Source organism: Emydura macquarii, unplaced genomic scaffold (assembly GCF_026122565.2).
Source record: "Emydura macquarii macquarii isolate MOO-44397 ecotype Brisbane River unplaced genomic scaffold, CSIRO-AGI_Emac_v2 contig_71, whole genome shotgun sequence".
NCBI classification, from domain to species: Eukaryota; Metazoa; Chordata; order Testudines; family Chelidae; genus Emydura; species Emydura macquarii.
Window position 1 is genome coordinate 1,159,636 of NW_027130208.1, and position 22,700 is coordinate 1,182,335.

Sequence of the window (22,700 nt, forward strand, 5' to 3'; positions counted from 1 at the left end):
CCGCTTCTCTAACGCCGCACCCTATTGGTCGGTGGTCGCTAGGGCTGCTCTGAGCCCGGTTGTCAGGGCGCCCCTTAAAGGGACAGCGACTAGCGAGGCCTAGGCGGGGTGGCGCTAACCGCTGCCCGGGATCCGCTGCTCAGCCGCGTGCGGCCCGGGCCGCCTAAGAAGCGGGGCTCGGCAGCGGAGGTTCCTGCACCTCCTCCTGTTCCGCCAGCCCCTGCCCGCGACTCAGGTTGGAGACTCCTCCCACGCGGGGTTTATGCAGCGCCGAGCACCACGGGCTCCGTTCCCATTGACCGCCGGCCCAGGCACCAACAGGGGCACTAGTTCCAGGGCAGGTCAACCAGCGGCCCTCACTGCAGGGCCCAGTGCTGTGAGCAGCCCACAGCTGGCAGACTCGGCAGGCCTAGGCCAAGCTCACTTATTTCAGGGTGCCAGCACCACCCGCCCCCCAGCCCGCTGTGAGGGGACAGACGCAGCTGATCAGAGCTAGGGGGGTTTGCAGAAAATGCTCACCCTACCCCCAGCACAGGCTGCAAGTGGAAACGGGGGGTTAGTCATGGGAGAGGCAAAGAGTTTTCACCACTTTATTGTCAGGACAGACGGCCTGGCTTCTTTGCACATGGCTACAATAAATTAAATAAATATTAAATACGGGATGAAAAACTTAGGTGCAGGTGAGCATATGGAAAACACAGAAAACCAGTGGCAGACAGTGCTCCGTCACTTGCACATGCAACTGGAAGTCATTCGCATGAGCTAAGGTTAGTTGCAATAAAAGAGCCATGCCTTTTGGAGAATAAAGTAAAATGACATCACATCACCCTGTGAAGGAAGTGTCTGAGCTAGGACATCTTTAAAAAACAACATACAAAATCCTACATTCTTAGGTTCATCTCTGCCGGTAAAGTGGAAAGAACACAGGAGGGGCACCAACAGCCCCAGAACACACACCTGACCCCACAATCCCAGCCAAGAGCAGGAAGTGAGGCCCTTTGGTTTCCAACTGGTCAGATTTAAGCTGCACTGAACATGACAGGCCCTGGGAGTCTTGTTTACATTCCCGCGACCAGACAACCAGGGTTACTCTCGCCCAGAAAACCCCTTTCTATACACTCCTGCTTACCCAGCTACCTGCTGACTACGTGGCACCATGGCTCAAGTGTGCCCCTGGAAGAGAGAAGAAGTGGGATAAACAGAGTTCACCCTTTGCAGCGCCCCAGTAGGCGATTCCCTACTGCAGGTTTGGTTTTGGCTGCCTGTTCCTCTGAGACACAGAATGCCAACAGGGTCCTCTTGTCTGGGAGGCTACTTGGTGGCAACGTGCATCACTAGCTTAGCGCATCTCAGACTTTTCTGCTGGTTTTTAAGCTAACTGCTTTAGTACCAGTACAGGAACAGGGTGACTGCTAGCAACGTACCCAGTCCTAGTGCTGGGGCTACAGGACGACCCCCATTCCTTAGAACTGTTCTGTTGAACATTTCAAACTGCTCCCAAAGCCCAGACAGCACTAAAAGGGAATTAGATTTCATAGCAACACCCCTATCCCTGTCATGGCTAATCCCTGCTTGGTGGGCTAAATTTCAGCAGGAGTCCTCAGACTTCCCCGATGCAATAAGTCCTCCCTCACTAGCGTGGCATGTAACCTAATACTATTATGCTGGGACAGAAATGTGACCTCCAATGCATTCACCTGGCCTTTGGGCTGAATGCCAGGCACTGAAGTAGCATACTGAGCCCCTTTCTTCAGTTCAGCAGCCTTAAAATAAAGCCAAACAAACCAACCCAAATCCTACCTCGGCCACAGCTCCAGCCACTTCCTCAGCAGATAGATGGCTGCCCATCCAACAAGCTCACTTGGCCCGAAGGGCTGCATGGATCTTCACTTGCTGACTTTCTGGATGTACTAGCACTGGCGAAGTCCCATCTCCAGAGCTTGCAGTCGTGCATTCAGCCCAGATCCTATGCTGTGGCAAGGCAGGGATCTGTTCCACTCCTCACTACATTTCAAATTGTTTCCTTCCCACAAAAAAAGCACTGACTGAAATCCAAAGCAGTTGGGGAAGAAAATGCGTCAAGCTGAGGCAAGTGACCTAGAGAGACTCCTCTTTTGTTCAGTTATCTGGAGAGAAGCACTGGGAGTCACTCCCCCCGCCACTGCGCTTCCAGATTGCTACAGAACATTTGCATATGTACATAGCTCCATGACGGGGGGCAAATGAGACACTTGGCAGAAGGAACCTTCAGGAAACAGCCAAATGCCTAACAAGGCAGCCACACAATCATGGGGTTAGAGTGAAACTCTCCTTTTCCCCCACTTAATTCAGCTCTGCTGCTATTGCACATAAAAGTTTCCCTTTCTCCCTGATAATCAAGACAACATAAGATTGTTTCAGAACCACACCAATCCCTGAGAAGGATTCATCATTATCAGCACTCTACTGTAGATCTCCATATATATTACAATAATGCCCTTGTTTCTTCAGGCACACAGCTGCACCTGCAACACTTCCCTTCCTCCTCACATGGGAGTGATGCCCCTCTGCCCCCTGATCTGTCTCACATCATGGGGCTGGAGTTTAGGGAAGTGGCTTAAAGCAGCAGCTCAGTGCCCCCACTTCCCACATTCCCTCCTGGCCTATGCAGAGGGCTCAGGCTTGGCTGACAGTGCTGTCAATTACTGGCCAGGAGAGCTGAGCTGATGCTCTTTTGCTCTGGAGGGAGGGAGGAAGGAACAGAAGCAGGATACTCCAGAGACAGAAACTGGCAAGTTCCAAGGAAACCCCTGTGGAGCCAGCTACAGAAGACAAAAGACTCAATTTCAATGGGGAAAAATAAATTGAGATCCAGAATGAAGAGGGGTTGAAACTCTGCAGACCCACGGACAGTGCCTTTCCCCTGCAGAAGGCCCTGCCTTGGAGAGGTGAGAAGCCTCAGTTTGGACAGGGCTCACTGATACTTGGACCTCCCTATGAAAAAACAGACCTGAAATAAAAATACATGTGTTAATAGCGTTGTCAAAATCTTCCCCAACCTCTGGCTCATTAGCATGAGAACTGCTTCCCAACATGAGGATTACTGTAGTGCTTTCCGCAGTCTGATCCACAGAGATGCAGGCTACAGCAGAGCCTGAGATCATTGCAGGGATGTGTGAGGAGAGGGGGAAGGGTGGAACACTAAAGGACTTAAATCAATATAAACTAAACTGTCAAGTGCAAAAAGGTTCCTGCAGTGTAACTGAAGAGGCATCTCCAAGCCCAGCGGCTCTGGGACACTACAACTCCACATGCACGCTGCTGTAGGATTTATCTACAGTCCACTCTTTCTGGGCCTCCTCGCCCTCTTTGGCATAGCGAGCCATCTCCTGCTGGAACTGGAGCTGGCGCCTCCTATTGGGATCAACATTGATCCAGTTGTTGGCAATCCATTTGGTTCCCTGAGTGACAAGGCAGCCTCCGTGCAGGGAATATTCATCCAGGTCGCCGACCCAGCCTGGAAAAGGAAAACAAACCGTAACAGTCCCATTGGGAAGCACTGCACCGCCCAACCCTGCAGTGTCTCTCCCGGGCACTGGAGTGCAGGCAGACATGGGGCTGAGGACTAACTTCTGAGCTGCACATATTATTCTCTTGCTGACAAGCACAACAATCCAGCCTAAAAGGAGACATCAGACCATGTCAGCTGCTATGATTTAGGACAGAGAGTTGGTTTAAGGACGAACTCAAGGGATCAGCTTTGCCATAGCTAGCTAATTCACCACCACCTACTGAACATAATGCTAGTGGATGTTAGTTTTAGAAGAACACTTTTCAAAGGAGGACAGAAACGACAGATGCCGCCAGAAGAAGGCTTTGAAAGTCAAAATGCCTTGGCTGCTGGAAGGTAAAGTCTGTCTTAAAACAATCAGTGAATCGTATTGTGTAAAAGAAACAACAACTGACTTTACAGCAGCTATGGCTGATCCCCAGCACTTCCCAACAGCACTGATTCTCTCTGTCCTACCCTGCATCAAACTTACATCAGCAGCTTCCTGGGCAACAGCTATTCTTTGTATTCTGTTTGTTTGCTATTGAACAGAGCCACTGGGATCTCTTTTACAGCACACTGATGCTCTCTATAGTCTCGTGCAGTTGCTGGAGCCTAGACCTGTCCTCCAGCCTTCCTAGGGCAGTAGTGCTCACCACCCATTGCTGGGATTTCCACAGGCTGCTCACAATGACTACACACTTGTAGGAGGAGAGGGCAAAGAGAGGAATGACTGCGCTGCCAAAGGAACAGGGAGAGGAACAAATACACCCCTTACTTCATCCAGTGACCAAAACCAGGGGACAAAGAGGTACTCAGGCTAGCAGCAATGAGGAAAGACTCTGCTGGTCAGAGGAAGAAAGGACACAATTGCAGGGATGACATCAAGTTATGGGGCAACCTGATGTTGGAGCGGGAATGGACAAAGGGGTGAACCCCAAATGCTGCCAAGCCCAGTGCAGGCTGTATCTCTCCCGCCATGTCTGAGATCCGATGGCTTGCTCCCTTTCTATTTGTATAACGCATCATGCCAAGAGCACACAGCCCAGGTTCCAGGATGGTTGGAGCTCACACAGCTGAGTGGAAAGCAGCTAGCAATGGCTGGTACAGCCAAGGTCTTAATCTGCTAACTGGGAAAGCTGCCCAACGAAGTTAGGAACCACTGATCTTCTGGCTGTAAACACAGGAAGATTCAGCCCACTCAAAGCCCATGAGATTCTGGCTACTGCTCGACTGTCCTTTCAGAATTCATGGGAAGAAATGCACCCAAGAGTGAGGCCCAAAGAAACAGGCTGCTGTCCTCCCAAACCCTGTCCCTTCCCCTCCTGACAGGCGAAGTGCTGAGGTGGGACGGTACCTTCCCCATCTGACAGGTAGTTGTACCAGAAGACAGCAGTGCCCTGCTGTGGCTTCACTCGCAGGTTGCCCTTATCACAATTTTTCCGGGTGTCTCGTAGATCAACATCATTCTGAATGAGAGACTGAGGAAAAAGACAGACGAGAATAAATGTTACTGTGCAAACAGGACAGGGATGAGGAGCCTCTGCCCCCTCCATCATATCCCCCTTTATCAGGCCCTTCTATTAAAAGAGCTCTAGATTTACAATAGGCAGAACAGGAAGATTTCCTCACATGTGCAGCAGCCAATTTAGGAAGTACAGAAATCAGTGAGCTGCCATCAGCAGCCTGTCCCTGGTACTTTGCTACCCTTCTGAACAGCCTCCCATTCCCTTCCTGCACCAGCTGGAGGGACAGCAAAGTGTCTGCAATGGGGACAGCCTTCACCCTCGCTGGAGGAAGTCTGCCAAGCGGCAGGCAGCAAAGCAGAACCTGTGTTAGGGCACTGGCTCACTCTCCGTGTGAGGCCCTGCAACGTCTCCACTGAACAGGAAGACTATTAGTCACAGCCCTGTACTATTCCCTTCCCTTTGGGCTTAGTCACATCCATAATCACTTGCTTTTAAATCTTCTCCTTCCCCTAGTTAGAGAGAACAGCGTGTGTAAACCAAGCCCCAAATCCATCCTTCCCAGCCACATCAAACAAAACATGTTCACAGAGAGGAAACAAACTCAGGGGCCAGCAGGAATACGGACGGGGCACGTGTGGGAGAGGCTCCTTTACCATCTCTTCATAGGTTCTGTTATCAGCTATAGGAAAGATGGTCTCTCCTCCCCCAGTCACATTGTTCAGGTAGAACAGCACTGTCACGTAGCTGTAAGACAGAGAGCACAGCTGCTTACAGGGTGCAACTGAAATAGGAAAGATACCCACAGGCTGTCGCACAAGCAATTCCCTATCATCACACCTGATGGGTTTGCTTTGCTGGCAGGTGCATAGGGGACCAAAGGATCCTGAGCAGTGTGTTCTCCAAGGAGAAGGCTAACAAGGACCACCTCATCTGCTCCCAAGGGCGTGGCTAAAATGCAAATCATCCCCACTGTGGAGCACTGTTCTAGCCCCCAGGTGGGATGGGAGCAGTAAGTGCTTCTCCTTGTATTGGCCAGAGGGACAAAAGGGGTTAACCCTCACTCCCATTTCAGTTGAGAAAGGTAGCAAGCAAACCCCCAACTGATGTGCAGCAACTGATGTGCCTTCACGCCCGGATCACTTTAGATAGGTCTCCTTAAATTTGCCCCCAGGCTGAGCCCTGTCTCCATGCTGGCTTGGTGTGAAGCCAACAGCTGAATGCCCTGCACTCCAGGGTGCAACTCACCGGCAGGAAGTCTCAAAGGGAGCGCTCTCGTTGGTGATTAGTTTGGTGTGGCTGCAGGCAGTCTCAGGGAACACCGGCCCGCTGTCCATGTGGGCATGGTAATGCCCTCCCTGGTCGTACCGCACAACCTGCAGGGGCTCACTGTGCTCCATGATCTCAGGAGGCAGACGGGTCAAGCGCATTACCCTGGGGAAGTGGGAAAGCAAAGCAGGTGAGGGAGAAGCAGAACAAGCCAGCACCCCTATGCCCACTAAGAATGTGCCCGGTGCTCTTCAGATAGGGGGACACATCCTGCCTCCAAGAACTGATCTAAGAGGACAGACAGAGCAGAAGGGCACAGCGATAACTGGTCAAGACCTTCATAAGATCCATCAATGGTTCTGAGGTGTATAAATACCCCATAGCCTCTCTCCCTGGCTAGAAGAGTCTCCAGGAGACATCTGAGTGCAGGAAAGCTGGTTCCTGCTCTTCTGAATCCCTCCTGTAGGATCCAGCCTGCCTCACAGTCTCAGTCAGCCCCAGCGCCTGTTTCCTCATGGCATGTTGTTCTCAGCTGAGATGCAGCGCTCCCTCTCACCATGCTCTCCCTCAACTCCCTGAGCAGAAGCCAGGAGCCTGATTTAAAGGGGACATGTCAATGCACATTCAAAATGTACCCGGGGGGGGGCTCCGCCTGAGTGAATCGAACTGCATTAGAACAACACACTACCCATCAGCCGGGGCAGCAGGCGATATTTGTCATTTAAGTCACTTGGTAGGTCGCCTTGTTGCGGTAGCGAAGGGCCTCATGTTAAAAAGAGGTCACCAGATACCCAAACCTGCTTACAGGACAACTGCAAACCACATTTCTGTTAAACAATGAGTCAGGTTTATGCACTGCAGTCAGTATCAGCACTATACACTGGGTGAAACGGCTGGTGACCAGCACCTCCCTGCGCTGAGAAACCTGCAGTCCAATGGCCTAGCGGGTCCCAGGTGTACTTTTATACCCAAATTTCTTTGCAAAGACTATACGCAGCTCCACACCTAGTGTACACAGAATGAGGGGACCCCCTGCAGAACTGGACAGCCAGAACAAGAGAGCAGAAACGCCTAGTCAGTGTTAATCAACAACTAAAGGACACGTCCCTGGCTAAGCAGCTCGCAGCAGGGCTGCTGCTTGCTGGGAAAGATTCCTTTCTGTACATGTCCCTGGAGATCTCCAGGTGCCATGTCCTCCCTTCTCAGGACTCCTGCAAACGGCCCTATAGAGCTCAGAGATCTTTAGCAAAGCAGAAGGACCATGATAGGGCTGCATGGAAAGGCAGCAAGACTTAACTATCAATAGCCTTATCACATTGCTTGCTCTTCCCATGGGACCTGCCTGCTCTAGGATTTCTGTCCCTCCTAAGAACTTCCTACAGCACTGATCATCCCCAAAGTAAGAAGGAATCTCCCAGTTACACAGTCTATAAGAACCCAGACTAGTTACCCCTTTAGGATTGGGGAAAGGAGACTGCAATGTTAGGTCTGCCTCACAAAATCGGTATAAGGATCGTGGGGGCTCTGGCGTCTGAGAATCCAGCTCCTGTGGGGGATTTTAATAGCAGGCTTTGGAACTGTAAGCTTCTGCTTCAACAGGAACACCCCAACACTGCCCAAACAAGGGCCCTACTGGCAATGCAACGGGAGCCCCTGGTCTCCAACTATCTGGCACAGAGTAAATCACAGCGGCTGCCTCCACTCGGGTTGAGGTGGCATGTAACATTGGGACGGGGACCAGTTCTCTTTCTGGGACACACTGATGAGGGCAGCCAAGAACCACTTTTAGGCCTCAGACCACACTTTAGCCACCCGCTTGCTAAGCCAGGACTAGCTGTGCATGGCACAAAATTATCTCAGCTAAATCTCTCAAGCCTACTGAGGCCAAAAGCTCTGCCAGAAGATAGAAGTGACTTTTGGCTGTGATGTGCAGCGAACTAGTGTCCTGGATTAGGACTTGACAGGAGAGTTGGATCTGAGGTCTGTCCAGGGCTGAGTCCAACCTCAAAGGATGGTCAAACTGGGCTGAACCTTCACAGCAAGGCATATCACTGATGCATGCTCAGAAGATTAAGCGGCTCAACTAAACTGGGATAAAGCTATATTTGCTAGAAGACAGTTCTACCCTGAAGAGATCCAGTGAGTTAAAGTAAATGCACAATAATTACTGGCAAACTGGATAACACTGGGAATGGGCAACAATTTCACCCGATGAAGGTTTCCATGAATTACCCAGTGTGACTCCAAGTTTTTGTGGCTCTACAAGACTGCTCCCAGAAGCAAAGAGAGTTGCAGAAAGCTTCATTTCTGTCCACAGAGGAATGCGAGTTTGTAGATGAACTTCAGGCCTTCATGGGAATCTCTCATGAGGGCTCATGGCATGATGACTAAAGAGACCACCACCACTTCACACTGTCCAGGGATGCCAGGCACAGCGGCTTTGCCTAATGCGTATAATGTCCCCCATGCCTGTGCACCCTGCCGCCTTTCCCCCGACACACGGCAGTGTCTACACATCATCCTTACCCTGCCAGCGCCTTTACCTTTGTTGTATGGACCTCATGACCTGATGTGCCCCCTCTCCCTGGTACAGCCAGGTGTGTTGGCTGTTCCGCACCAGATCGCTCATCTTCACTTTCTGGCTGCCCATGTACTTGTGGCAGTCACGAATGTTTAGCTGTTTAAACTCCTCCAAACTCAGCACACCTGTGGAAGAGAAGGAAAGCAGCTGTCCCTTCAGCTTTCTGGTGGCAGCTGCACATTTCCCTGGCAGTGCCCTGCCTTCAGGGACAGTTCGGTACCCTACTGAAAGGGACCACAGGATTTTACCCTTCGAAATCAAGCCACTCCAAAGGCCCCACAACTGTGTCTACCCGAGGGCTGCCCTAACTCTCTGGTAGCCAAAGAGCCACATCTCATAGGTAGCAAGTGGAGAAGATGGCATTTGCCATTTAACATGGAGATGCAGCCTGTGGAGACTGCAGGTTCCAGCATGTAATGTTCTGTCTTTACTTGGGCAGAGACCATGCTGGGACCTCTAGGAATGCAGCAGCCATGTGACGAAGAACTCCAGGGCTACATTTTGGTAACCTCCATTTTAACTGTGAAGAACTCAAAGAACCCAAAGTAACCTACTCTAAAGAAATAAACAGCCCCTCCAGCTTTGCCACATTTACTGCCTTCGCTAAAAGGCTGTACTGACCCTTTAAAGGGACTAGTTAGTGGGATGAATAAATGGACTCAGATTTGGGGACTCTGCCCACATTTCCAACAAGAATTTATCTGGCAATGTTAAACAGTGAATGCAAAACAGTTTATAGCTGACCGTGAAGCTTTTATGTAAGTCAAAGACAAAGAAACTTGAAAGGCAAATGCAACAGAGTATGTTCTGGTTACTGTGCGAGTGACAATCACCAAGAAATGAGATGTAAAAGGTGGCTCCCATTAAAACACAGACATTGCTTTCCACGGCCATCCTGACATGCATGCTTGGTCTCTACGCTGTGATGGTGATGCCTATGTTCCAGGAGTGAGTAGCAGGCGTAAGATCATCTTTTTGCCTTTCCCAGTGATGGAAGATCCTTACATTTTCTGTTTTCAGAAAAATCAGGTTCAGTGTCTTGCACCGTGCGTCATACACTTGCAGTGTGGCAACCGTGCAGCAACCAGCATGTGCTCAGACGGACGGTGGATAAGAACAGAGATTTCTAGCCGTGGTTTAGAAACATCAGCCTTCGAAAGGAAAACCAAACACCACAACCGGCTGCTCCTGAATTTCAGAGAACTCAGGCAGCAAAACACTGCACTGCTCTGACAAGAAATTAAGGTTCACAGCCACCGTTGGGCATAGAGCTCCACTGTCCCCTGTCCCAAGAGGGAAGGAGGGGGCTCATCACAGAGGGCAGTTTAGGACAGTTTCCCCAGATGCTGGCACTCACAGCTGCACTATTAGCTGTCATCATTTCCAGCTGTCTGCACGCATCCTTCTGTCCCTACTTCTGCCCGTCTAAGGACACAGTGCCACATCCAGGTTGTGACCTGGCCTGCACGTTGTCATGCTGGTAACAATGGAAGGGAGCAGGACGCCGGAAGTGAGGTCCTGCCAACGGCACAGAGCACAGCCGCGAGAATGGAACTGAAGCTTCTCATTTATTAAAGTTGAGCGTGGTGGAAACGCCACAGACAGTTAGATCATCCGCCCTTACCCCAGCCAAGGCGTCATGAGCCAAGAAGAGCACTGAGGCAAGTGTTCTGACCGGATATTTAGCCAAATTCCTCATTTACCAAGTGCTGCTCCCCTGCTCCAAAGCAGTTCCTCTTGGGCTGCTCAAAGAGCCAGGCGCCTGGAAGCGAGTGTGCACAGACTGCATGTTTACTTAATTTGATTAGGAAACAGAGAGTCACACAATTGACAGTGTTCTAATTAGAGCAGGAGAGGTTAAACTGCATGTCTGGGACAGCAGGAGCTCTTGGGAGGCCAGGGAAAGGATAGGCGGAACTGGGCTCTTGGAACATATTAAATCTCTGATGGCAAGAGAGAGGGGGAGAAGCACCAAGAGCTGACTGAGGAAACTGCCTTCACGTCCACTGACCCCGATACCCCTTTCATCAGGAAGCAGGACAGCTCTCCAAATTGGCTGGCTGCAAGCAGCAGGAAGGAGACATGACTCGCTCCTGAAAAGGTGGTGGTGGTGGCGGCATCTTATAGCTCTGTTGATTAAATGGGCAGCAGGTCCCCAAGAACTAACTAAAGGGGAACATAGCAGAGCTGCAAACAAAGGATTCTTCATTATACAGTGGCACAAATTAAGGCAGAGCTTACAGGGCCCTTTGTGTGTTACATGAACACACACACACACATATATATATATATATATATATATATATATATATATATATACACACACACATATATATATATATACACACATATATATATATATATATATGCATGCAGTTGTGCACCACCTCTCACCTGGGATGAATCATGGGCCTGAAATAGTCTAGTGCAATCCTAGCTCCTTGTGCCTGCTCCCTTCATACACAGTAACAGGCCTTTAGTCTACGTCTACACTTACAATGCTGCAGCTGTGCCACTGCAGCGCTTCAGTGTAGACAGGAGGGGTTTTCCTGTTGCTGTCGTTAATCCACCTCCCTGAGAAGCAGTAGCTAGGTCGAGGCAAGAATTCTTCCATTGCCCTCGAGCGGTCTACACTGGGGCTTAGGACGGCTTACCCATGTTGCTCAGGGGGGTGGATTTTTCACATTGTTGAATGACATAGCTGGGTTGATCTAGCTTTCCAGTGTAGACCAGCCCTCAGATACACAGCAGTCCCGAATTCCACCCACAAAATAATCATTTCACATTACAGTCACAGACCTACAGTCAAAAAAGGCTGTCAAGCAGTTAGTACCATAAGGGAATTCTTAATGGGTTGTTAGAGCAGGGGGATGGGAGTCCAGAGTCGTGGGTTCTGTTCCCAGCTCTGCAGACAGCCTGTTGTGCGGGCTCACGCAAACCACTTCTCCATTCTAAAGTTGGGTGTGTGTGGTGTGAATAAAATCTACCTACTTCACAGGGGAGCTCTGAGGGGTGGTGGTGACAGGCAAAGGGAAAATCTGGGCTTTGTGCCTGGATTTTGCTTTTTTGTACATATATAAAGCAGGCTTTTTCCTAGATGAGGCTCTGGCTCCAGCCTCACACTACAGCAGCGTGTCTAGTTTCCAGTGCGCTAGAGATAAAAGGAATTCTCAGCGGCTGTGTTTCAGAGCCCCTCTCACCATTGCCATCAGGATCTGCCTTGACTGCCGTGTACATCTCCCGGATGTTCTGAGGGGTCATCCACCTGCCATTCCCTAGGCGGGTGTGGGTCAGCACCTGAAATTAGGAATAAGATCATCACATCCTGGGCAATGATTCTTTAATTGAACCCTACTGGCTGGTAGCTCTGAAGCCTGTGAGAGCTACTTGGGAGGACATCAGATAGCAGGGCTTCAGTGCATCATCCGAGAAAGGGAATTCAAAAGGAAGCTATTTTGCAACTTTCGCTATAGTAGTGTGATCAGCACCTGCTCTAATATTGCAGTTTCTGCCACCATAAAGCGTAGCTGGGAGTAAGCCAGCCAACAGCCAAGCAGAGACAGCAAGAGTCTTCCTTTCACTTGGAGGGACAGTCAAATGAACAGATGCAGAATTCACATCTTCCCTTGTACCACGTACAGATTTTCGAAGGGAACGGTTTAGAATGGAAAGTGTGCTCTCTGAAGAGGATCCAGGAATGAAACACCTCAGAGAGCTACAGACAGACTCCAGTCTTTGGAGGAAGGAGGACTGTACTGTGGTCACACTATGATCAAGAGCAATACTCAGCAATCACATAGCACTTTTCTGCTGCATACCTGAACGGCACTCACAAAGGAGGGCAAGTATCATTAGCCCCATGCTACACCTGGGGAAATGAGTTGCCCAGGGTCACACAGTGAGTCAGAGGTACAGCTGGGACTGGGCCCAGGTCTTGACTCCCAATCTTGTGCTATAAACACTACCGCACAATGACCACGTTCATTCGGAGGCCTTCTCTGCACTGCTTATCCTAGCAGATTACGTAGCTTACATGCAGAGCTACAACTCTGAACAGGAACAACGTTTGCAAGGTGTTAAGATGTTTGTGATTCCATCCTCCCCGTGACTCCGTGGTGCCCTGCACACCATGGGAAGGCAGGGCTAGCTCTGTAGACTTCACCAAGCAAAACACTGCTGGGGCCAACTACAGCCTGGAAGGTACAAAACTGCACATTCTCACTGGTCTCTGCATAGTTCAATGCATAGAAGCCCTTTGCCCAGCACATCAGAACAGACATTTCCTAGCAAAGATTGTGGCTGCAACCTCCCAACAGGATCACCGCTACTGAACGCTTCAGACTGATAAGAAGTCTCCCTTCCATGCGACAGCCCTGTAAGAGACCTGACCTCCAAGTAAGTAACAAAATATGTTGTGCTGGGCTCCATCATACAAGGATGAGCAACTTCACCAGAGCCTCTCTTCTTGAGTTCCCATATCAAACCTCTCTGTTTCTCTCCACCTCTCTACCTCTTTGAGCTGCAGCTGCCCATCCTGGTTGTGGTCCAGCAGGTTGAAGATGTCCATTTGACTGATTTCTATCATTTCCATGGCCTCCTCATAGTCTTCAGTAGGCAGGATCTGGCTTTTCTGCAGCCCTTTCAACTGAGCGAGGTGGATAATCAGCTTACACTCTTCCTCTGTCAGGAAATCTGGAATTTCTGCAGAGAGAGAGAGAGAAACTATAAATGAAAGACTAAAAATTTGTTACAGTGAAATCTCTAACCAATGGGAAACAAAGAAAGGGGGAGAAAATTAGAAGCTTCCCAACAGATTTGGGGGAGGAGAAAATTTAATATTCTTTCCTTCAATGCACCCTATCCACCTCCGGGGAACTCGATCTCCAATGGGGCAGCACAGAGTACTAACCACTGGGCTGCTAGGGGCTCTATTAAATACCTAGTGGCAGGAAGTTACTCTAGTGGACGAGAACCCAGAGCCTTTGTGCTGGGCATATTTGCAGTGCCGTTAGGTTTTCCTTGCCTTCATTTGGAGCGGAATTCAAAACCTAGCAGAGAACCAGGCGCTCTTCAATGGAGCCTGGCTAGAGAATCCACGGATGTGAAAGAGGAAGGCAGCCTCCAGCCCCTCCCCCTCACCTTCAATGAGGTGCTCTCAGTTCCAAATTACGATGACTAATCTCTGAGCACAGATTTATACCACGGGGGAAGAACTGAGATTCCACTGATAGGGTCAGAAAAATAAGGGGTAGGTGTATTGCAGACTTGACAGAATTCAAGACAGGATGGACAGATGGAAGGACGGACACCCCCCACAAAGCTAAACGATTTATAGAGCTAATATCAAGAGTATAAACATTTTCAAAGGAGAAAAGTTCCACCTGTGATTATGTGGCCTGGAGAATTCTAGTTAAATGGAGTGTGGGGTCTTGCCAGTGAGCTACTGGAGAGATCCCATAAGACACACCAGCTACACACAAAGCTCATTAGACCTAAAGATATTTTAGAAAGGGGGAAAGTACATCTGGTCCTGTTTTGCAAGCTCACATACTACCCACCATCCTGCTTTCTGAACTGTGCCCCCTACAATTTCAGCAGTTTCTGTGTAGACCATAGTCCAACCACGGAAAGAGAAAAGAATTAAGGTAATTACTTCTGTTTAGAACTGACGCTACTGTATCTGCTAAAACACACGGTGAGCAGGAGGCTTCTCATTCAGTCCAGCTAGGTTCCAAGCCTGCAGAAAATGACTTGCTTCCCAGGAAGCCACAAAAACACAGTGCAGCCAGTATTGTCCATGCCCTCCCTCGTAAAGAACCAATCCTGTCACAGGCAGCGCACACACAATTCTCCTAACAGAACTTCTTCAGAGCTGCAACCTCCACTTGCTACTTTCTAGTTATTGGCATAACACAAGTTAATAATTAACTGAGGAACTGACAAGCAAAACCCCCAATATTTTAAGTTCCCTGAACCAGACTGAAATAACATGACAATAAAGGTTTTGGCATCTTAATTACATGCTAGAGAAGGCACACATTCTTTTAAGTTGCAGCAGCTGGATTTCATACCGAAATACCATTTATATTAATCAGAATGAGCTTTGCATGATACAGAGTGCTAGATGAAGAGTTTGTCAATCAAATGCTGGCAATCCTGACTCCCCTCTTCGCTCCCAATGAATTACTCTATCCAAACCAGGCAGAAAGCTCCCTGAAATGGTTAATTTCTGAATATGGGGCCATCCCACCTCATTGGCTGTTTAACAATGGATCAAGCTAAACAAATGGCTCCTAATTGACTTTGGGCAAGACTTGATTGCTTTTCCACAAAAACAAAAGAGAGGAAAACATTGGCATTTATAAAATAATGACTAATCCGGAGAAGAGGATGGGCCAGAGTAATAGTGTTGAACAGAGAGCCCCAAGCCATTCCACTCACTCCCCCACATCAACACCTGCTGATCTCAGCCAAGCCCCCTAAGAAAATCCAGACAATCAGAGCAAACACAAATTGTGGTATTGTCTTCCCACAAAAGCTCCAAGAGAGTTGCATTTAATGAGAGTGGATTAGCAGAGAGATGGCTTCATGCTATAAAAACCATTTCCCAGTCAGGAGCAACTCAGTCTCCGGTGCACCACAGAAGGCAGAGCCTCAGCTGTCTTCTGAACATTTTATAGCTACTGGTCAGAAAAGAGAATGGATGCAGCAAACTGCAGATTTCCCAAACCGGGCATGCAGTGGCTGTTAGTTCGCTTCATATATCTGTTAACTGTGGGCTCCCCAGGAGTTTATGGGTACTTCTTGAGGAGCTCCTCCAGGTGCATGCTCATTCCAAGAAGCATGGCCTTGTGCTACGACATTGGATACTCAGAAATGCGGATCCCCAACCTGCTGGAACATGAGACTATGGCAGAGGCGATTCAGCAGTCTTCTAGTTGGCTGCCCTTGCTAGCCAGAGAGTGCCACCCAGATGCCAGGATCTTCCTCTGCTCACTCTTTGCACCTATCTGCTTGGACAGGTAAGGCATTTCAGGTATGGTTATTTCAGCCATGGTCTGTCAGATAAAGCTTCCTACCAGAGAGAACAGTCTCCCTAGAAGAGCTGGGGAATCCAGTTGCTGAAGTCATTTAGAACTAGACTGGACAAAGCATCAAAGTATAAGGAACAGCCTGGTATGGGCAGGGGGACGAATGAGATGACTCACTAGGGCTTTTCCCCCCCTCTTCTTGGGTGCATTTCTGAGGGGAAATAAAAATCCTCAGTGAAAATCCTGAGATAAGTGAAATGTGTCCTTGGTTTTGAACTTTGTTTGAAGATCAGCTGCCTTATAACCCACACACTTCCCTAACTAATTACTTCAGAAAAATCGCTGGTGGATTTCTACCTGCAGACCATGCTACACTTCACCCAGTGCTCCAGCTTATGTGTAGTGTGCAAAAAAAACCATCTCCTCTTTGCTTCCACACAGTGAGCTGACCAGCCCTGAAATATCTACACAGGAATTATCCTCTCCTTGCCTCCCACCAGCAGTAAGCCTTGTATTCCTGCTTCTAAATTCTTTGCTCTCCTGTTCCAGGTGTTGGCCCCTTAGGGTTTCACCCCTCCACACATTCTCGAACATGGCACTGAGTTCATCTGGAGTCCAGTTTCTTTCATAGTTGCACACAATGAATTTCCACTATGCTACAGATAGTAACCCCCCAAAAAAATTTCCAGTAACTTTACCTATAAATATCCTCGTCCCCCAATCCCTCGTGATGAGCCCAATAATCCCACTCCTGCATCACTACCAGTAACATCTCCTTACACAACAGCCCCACATTCCCCAGCACCTAGGGGCTCTTACACAGGAGAAATACTAGTTCTTGTGGTGTCTTGGCAACAAACTGTGCATCAATTGAGGAGCTCCAGGAACCTAGTTAGGACACAGCACACATAGAAGCAGCAGCTGCACAACTAGAGCAAGTGCCTTCACCTTTGGAAGAAGGGTGCTTGGGGCAATTCCCTACACCCTTCACATAGAGAAGGGAATGACTCTCAACCCCTAATTTCATCATGTTATAGTCTCTCCCATTTGTGTTAACACCCTTCAAACACTCAAACATTTACTGTTTAGTTTCAAAACGTGTGTATTCACCGTGTATGTAAAAATTTCTACACCACCATTGACATGGAAACCTGTGGAGGCAATGCCTGTGGAGGTTAACCCCATTTTAAACCACAGGTACAGACAGTTTACTAATGTTTTGAGAAAATCAGTACCAATTTTTGAGACAAAGTACTCAAGAAAAGTGATTCCTTCCCAGAGAAAACCTCTAGGACTGTAACTGTTGTATTCTGCCTCATGCTAATTAAAGCTACTATAGGGAATGATGAATGTTATTCTAATGTACAACACAATGCTGTTAAATTAGGAAGGCTGGTGGTTTGCGCTTGCTCTGGAACAGTAACACTTCATTTGTGCCTACAGAGAAAGCTCAAGAGACTCAGTGCAGTCCTTTTTCTCTCACTAGATTCATCTACCCCTGCCGCAGCCTGTGTGAAGCAGTTCGGAGCAGCTGTGCCCCAATCATGGCTTGCTATGGCTACCCATGGCCTGAAATCCTGAACTGCAACAAATTCCCTGCAGATCACAATTTATGCATCTCAGCTATCACTGATGAAACAACTTCAAGCAGGAGAAGTAAGGCATTTTTCTAATACACTTTGCCATATATAACATTTAAAGGTGAACCGCAAAAATAAAAGTGGGGCCTGTGCTGTGTTTGGGCTTTTTCTTTTTTAATTATGTTTTTTAATTCTGCTGGACTTTTTTACAATAGAATTTCTGGTTTTGTCCACCCAGGAGAACTTTATGGTGACTGGAGAACTGAGGAGATGAGAGAAAACAGAGCAGCTGGGAGGGGGAAGAATTTTTAGTCAGACTATTTAGAACTCCTGGGTTTTGTTTCTGTTAAAACCTGTTTCATTTCCATCACTAATTAACAGTTTGGAGAAATGAAGACATTGTTAAAGGTTTAATACCCCTGCCTCTCCACGGAAAGCATCTGAGTTAATAACATGCAGCCTCAGATATCCACAAGGTCCTCCAGCAAAGCCAATGAGGTTCAGCTCAATATTCTTGATATTAAGGTTAAAAACATGCATGAGAAAAGCTATTCAGGCCTTCTTTATACACCAGAAAACAGCTCAAAGAGCACAAGCTCCTCTCCCAGTCAGCAGGCATGAACTGCACAAGAAAAATTCAAACAGCTTTGAAGTAAAAGTTTATGGGAAACCCTACCCGGCACCACCTTCCCCACATTCTGCTGCATCAGCTGAACTGCTCGTGTTGCCCACGTTTCCATCACATGCGACTGTTTCTACTGCAAGTGCGTAAGTGAAAGTTCTGAGAAACCGATCTCCCCACGAGGGGCTAGGCCCTATTGCAGTTCCTGGTATGTGTTCTAGAGTTACAGGGAACCAACACAATTGTAAAGCTCTGCTCTAGTCAGGGTTCAGTCAGAGGCTGTCATCACTATGACACTCTAGCAGTTGAAGCATTTGCTGCTCTCAAAGCCCCCGAGCACAGCACAGAAGTGATGGGCTTTAATTTCAGAAGGGAGAAAAACAGCCAGACTCTGCCAAATACACACCCATTCTTCCTGGCCCATGCAACAAACAGTATTTACACTGCCTTCAAAAGCAGCTGTTCACCCACTGCCCCCCACAGCCCTCCAGCCGGAAGCTAGGGTATGTCTTCAATGCAAAAAAAGGTGGTCTTAGCTCAGGTTAGCTAACTTGGGTTAAAACAGCAGTGAAGACATGGCAACTCTGTACTTGATTTAGCAGCTTGAGTTAAAGCCTCCAGGTGAACCTGGGGTTGAACTTGAGTGCCTAACCCTAGTCAGAAGCAGAGCTGCTGTGTCTTCACTGCTCTTTTAAGCCAAGTTAGCTAAGGAATTAAGAACAAACCTTTGTTTGCAGTGAAGTCATACCCTGAGATGCCATGACAGAAGGGAATGGCAAAGCTGAGCATGAGCAAAGTACAGAGAAAAAAAATGAATGACGAGCAAACACCATGAGAGATGCAGACACTGATGAACCCTGTCCCAGCAGGTTGGGACATATGTGGTGATGGGAGACGGGAAAGCTAATGGGAATGGGGATAACAGATGTTTCCTCTAGGACACTGGTTGAAATCTGGCCTGTATTGGGAGTATTAGCATCTCATCTAAACAAGGATTTTTCCTTTTGTAATCTCTCACTATTGCTGTCGCTGGTGGTAGCAATGCTATGAGTGAACGTTCCAAGTCCAACCACTGTATGCAGCTACACCTGCTCTGGGCAACAGGTAGTAACCTCGAGATGTTCGTAGGCAAAGACCCTAACATTTCCTTTGTTGACAATCTGAACGCAACGCCCAAAGAGTGAATGGGTCCAAGGCTGCCTCCATCTTGGCCCTCCAATGAACCAATCCCGTGCAGATGTGCAACGCGCTGATGGCGTAAGCTGGCAGTGCCACTGCTGTTGCTCTGACTGTTGGAGCACTTGAGGCTCCTGGTCTCTCAAGGACACATCAAAGAGCTTTGGGAAAAGTTCAAAAAGAATGCTATAACTCTGTCTCTGTTACAGCAGTGCCCCGAGCCAGCTGTAGGGACTGCGAGCTTGAGGAAGCCAGCACCACCAAGGAGATACTGGAAAATTTCTGTGCCAACGATTTCAGTGAGTACACGTACCTCTTCTTCCCACCTCAGCTGCTAGCTTTCCCTCTGACAGCCAACCAAACAGCAGCATTCACAGGAAGCCTCTTCTGTTTGCTATAAGAAAATGACTTGGAAAAAATACACCTCCAGCTTTTACAGTTTTCATTCCTCACCTATTTGCTGAGCACCAAATGTCCAAACTCTGCTCAGGACTGCTCTGACAACTTGCCCACAATCCAGGGCTTGCACCAAGAACAACATCCTGCATTATGTATTTTTGACTGGTTTTGGGTCTAATCCTCAATATGCTGTGAGAGCCAATCATGTAGTTCACTTTGGAGACAGAGTTCAAATCAGATTAACCAAGGCAGATACATCTGGTCATCTCCAGCCTACACACATCAAACCCCAACACATGTATCCCAGCAATTCATTGTCTCTGCTCCGCAGCCAGCTCTGGGCCAACTCTGCTTGTTTACCTTTCAGTTTCCAAGAAGTTCTACAGCATTTAGCCACACAATCTGCATGGCTAAATCCTGGACAACTTTGATAATGTTAGTGCTTGCAGCCCCTGCGCTGAGAGGAAGGCTAAGACTGGAACACCAAAGGGAGTGCAGATTGGGATTGAGGTGCACTGAATAGCTGCACAACTGTTTCCTGCACTATGTCTCTGCTCATCCAGTGGCATTCATCTTCTCCAAGAGCACTCATCATTCTCCCCACTCAAAGAAAAGTAAAGTGAAGAGAAAAGTTATTGGCACTAGAAAGGCTGTAATCACAGATCTGGAGGTTTACAAGTTGAGTGCAATCTCAGTGATTTGGCTAGGGAGATGACTCAGTCAGGGAAACAGCTATGACCCTCTATTGCATTCAAAACAGAAAAGTTTTGTATGCTGCCAACAGAAGTGGGAGGTAGTCAGTCAGCCACGAACAGTAACGAAATCAAAAAGAATGAACATAAATCAGGTGGCTAATAACAGTACATAATTGTTTCACATTTGCTTCTTCCAGCTGTGAAAATTAGGATCTCCAGGAAGAACATGACCTCCATCATCTCTGCTTTTGACATGGACTCCAAGCTGGAGGTACTGAAGCATGGTCCCCTACTCCGGGCGGAAATCTACCCACGCCTGCAGCACTGGCTGGACCTAGATGCCACCTGTGTTCACAACATCATGAGAGGTACACACACTGGAGTCTATGTCATCAGTGGAGAGGTGCAGAATGACAAGGTGGTTGTAAATAAGGCCTATGCATGGCACAAGAAGAACAGGAACCTGCAGCTGGCTGTGCGGCGATGGAAACATCACCGGTGCCGAGCATAGTCTGGCAGGAGATTTCAGAAATCTCTACTCCACTGATAGGAAATTGCTCTCCTCCTCATATCTAGAAAACTATCCTTGACAGCCAGTGCTTTGGGCTGTGGCTCTGTACAATGACAATGTTTTAGTGGGATTCAATGTAGTCAACAGCCCAGGTCTAGGGGCCGTGCTGCAGAGCATTTCCCTAATGGGTTGCTATACAAAGTGTTTATTAATAAAAAGCTTAGATTCAGCTATAGCTCCAAGAAATGGAAAGACACAAACCTGATATGTTCTTTTTTATCTCCGACTGCACTGGAAACCCAGAGTTTTTAATAGACGTGGCAAGATTGTGTAGTAGCAGGAATAAGGGAATTGAAATCAGCGTAGAATGGACTGGAGGAGATACGTAATAACTATTCTTGTCTGTTCCCTTCACATTCAAACCTGATAGTAATTTCAGTCCTGTGCTTTGTCCACAAACACAGAATCTGCATAAGTACAAGCTTGCTGTCGGCCCAGAGATATTACAGACATTTCCACACAGATCTCACTTTGCTTGGTGGGACATGAGGCCAGCAGTTGTATTCGTCACTTGCAACTACACCACAAGGCTATGTATGAAATGGGAAAAGGGCTTTATTTTCATTTTTGCAGCAACATGTATTGAGTTAGCATAAACAGGCACCAAACACAGCAAGTAAATCACAAAATTAATGCCAAACTCAATTCCTGAACATTAGTCACTCAGGGCTATGCCTAGAGCCTGTCAGTATGCTAAAGTTTAACAGGAGACCTGGGAAGGAAAATGGTGGACTTCTGTCCTTTTTACTTTCTGATAGAAAAAGGCAACCCAAAAGGGTTAATTCAAAAAGGGAATTTAAAAAAAAAGTTCAGTCCATCTGGGAAGACTCTGGTGACTGGAGAACTGGTGAAGTGGGGGTTTCCCAAGAGTCAGGATGGAAAGCTGAACAACGGGGAGGTGAAGGGATTTTTAGTCAGACTGTTTAAAACTCTTTTTGTTAGCACCCACTGAACTCCAGTGACTAGCATGCATTTTGGCACAACAGAGTCTCTTCAGTGAAGTATGTTCTGAGAGGTCTTCTGCCAAAACCAGGAAGATCAGTCTCAATGTTCCTGATATTTCAAAGGTTAAAAAAAGCAGGAAATGATTTTTGTTTTTTTAAATATATCCCGCCAAGCCTTATTTCTTTATTCAAAAGAGTAAAAAATGGCAACAGGAGCATTTTTCTAAAATCCTTTGCAGATCCTCTTTATCAAATCAAGCACTCACTACAATCATTTTCAAGGACAGGTATGGTTCTCCTGATTTCCAGACAAGCATTAGCATAACTGTGGACCACAGGCCTTCAAACACAGGGCAACAAACAAGCCCCAACAAGAAAGAGAATCAGTTAGTTACCCGGTATTCCTAGTGAAAGTAAATGTCACGTATGGAGGTATTCCTAAACTAGAGTACATAAAAATATAAGAATGGCCATATTGGGTCAGACCAATGGCCCGTCTAGACCAGTATCCTGTCTTTCAACAGTGGCCAGTGCCAGGTACTTCAGAAAGAATGAATAGAACAGGTCATCATCAAATGATCCATCCCCATCAGCCATTCCCAGCCTCTGGCAAACAGCAATCTCTGTCTATTATTCTGATTAATAAGCCATTGACAAGACCTATCATCCATGAATTTATCTAGTTCTTTTTTGAACCCCATTATAGTCTTGGCCTTCACAACATCCTCCTGGCAAGGAGTTCCACAGATTGACTGTGCGCTGTGTGAAGAAATACTTCCTTTTGTTCATTTTAAACCTGCTGCCTATTAATTTCATTTGGTGAACCCCTAGCTTTCA

At 47.8% G+C, this 22,700-nt stretch overlaps 2 protein-coding genes across 2 annotated transcripts in view; one reads left to right on the forward strand and one right to left on the reverse strand.

The window, feature by feature from the left end:
- Positions 1–246: 246 nt before the first annotated feature.
- Positions 247–22,700, reverse strand: part of P4HTM (prolyl 4-hydroxylase, transmembrane) — a 36,031-nt gene continuing 13,577 nt past the window's right edge. Inside the window, exons 3-9 of the mRNA XM_067541043.1 lie at positions 13,356–13,546; positions 12,046–12,142; positions 8,808–8,970; positions 6,244–6,429; positions 5,652–5,742; positions 4,887–5,010; positions 247–3,496 (exon numbers count right to left, since the gene is read on the reverse strand). Of these exons, the coding sequence (XP_067397144.1) occupies positions 3,279–3,496; positions 4,887–5,010; positions 5,652–5,742; positions 6,244–6,429; positions 8,808–8,970; positions 12,046–12,142; positions 13,356–13,546 (1,070 nt within the window). The 3' untranslated portion in view covers positions 247–3,278. The remainder of the gene's footprint in view (positions 3,497–4,886; positions 5,011–5,651; positions 5,743–6,243; positions 6,430–8,807; positions 8,971–12,045; positions 12,143–13,355; positions 13,547–22,700) is intronic.
- LOC137147710 (secreted frizzled-related protein 5-like) lies at positions 15,689–20,862 on the forward strand. The gene is made up of 4 exons (XM_067540036.1): positions 15,689–15,867; positions 17,363–17,532; positions 19,467–19,553; positions 20,546–20,862. Exons 1-4 carry the CDS (start codon positions 15,689–15,691, stop codon positions 20,857–20,859), a joined length of 750 nt encoding a protein of 249 aa, XP_067396137.1. The 3' UTR covers positions 20,860–20,862.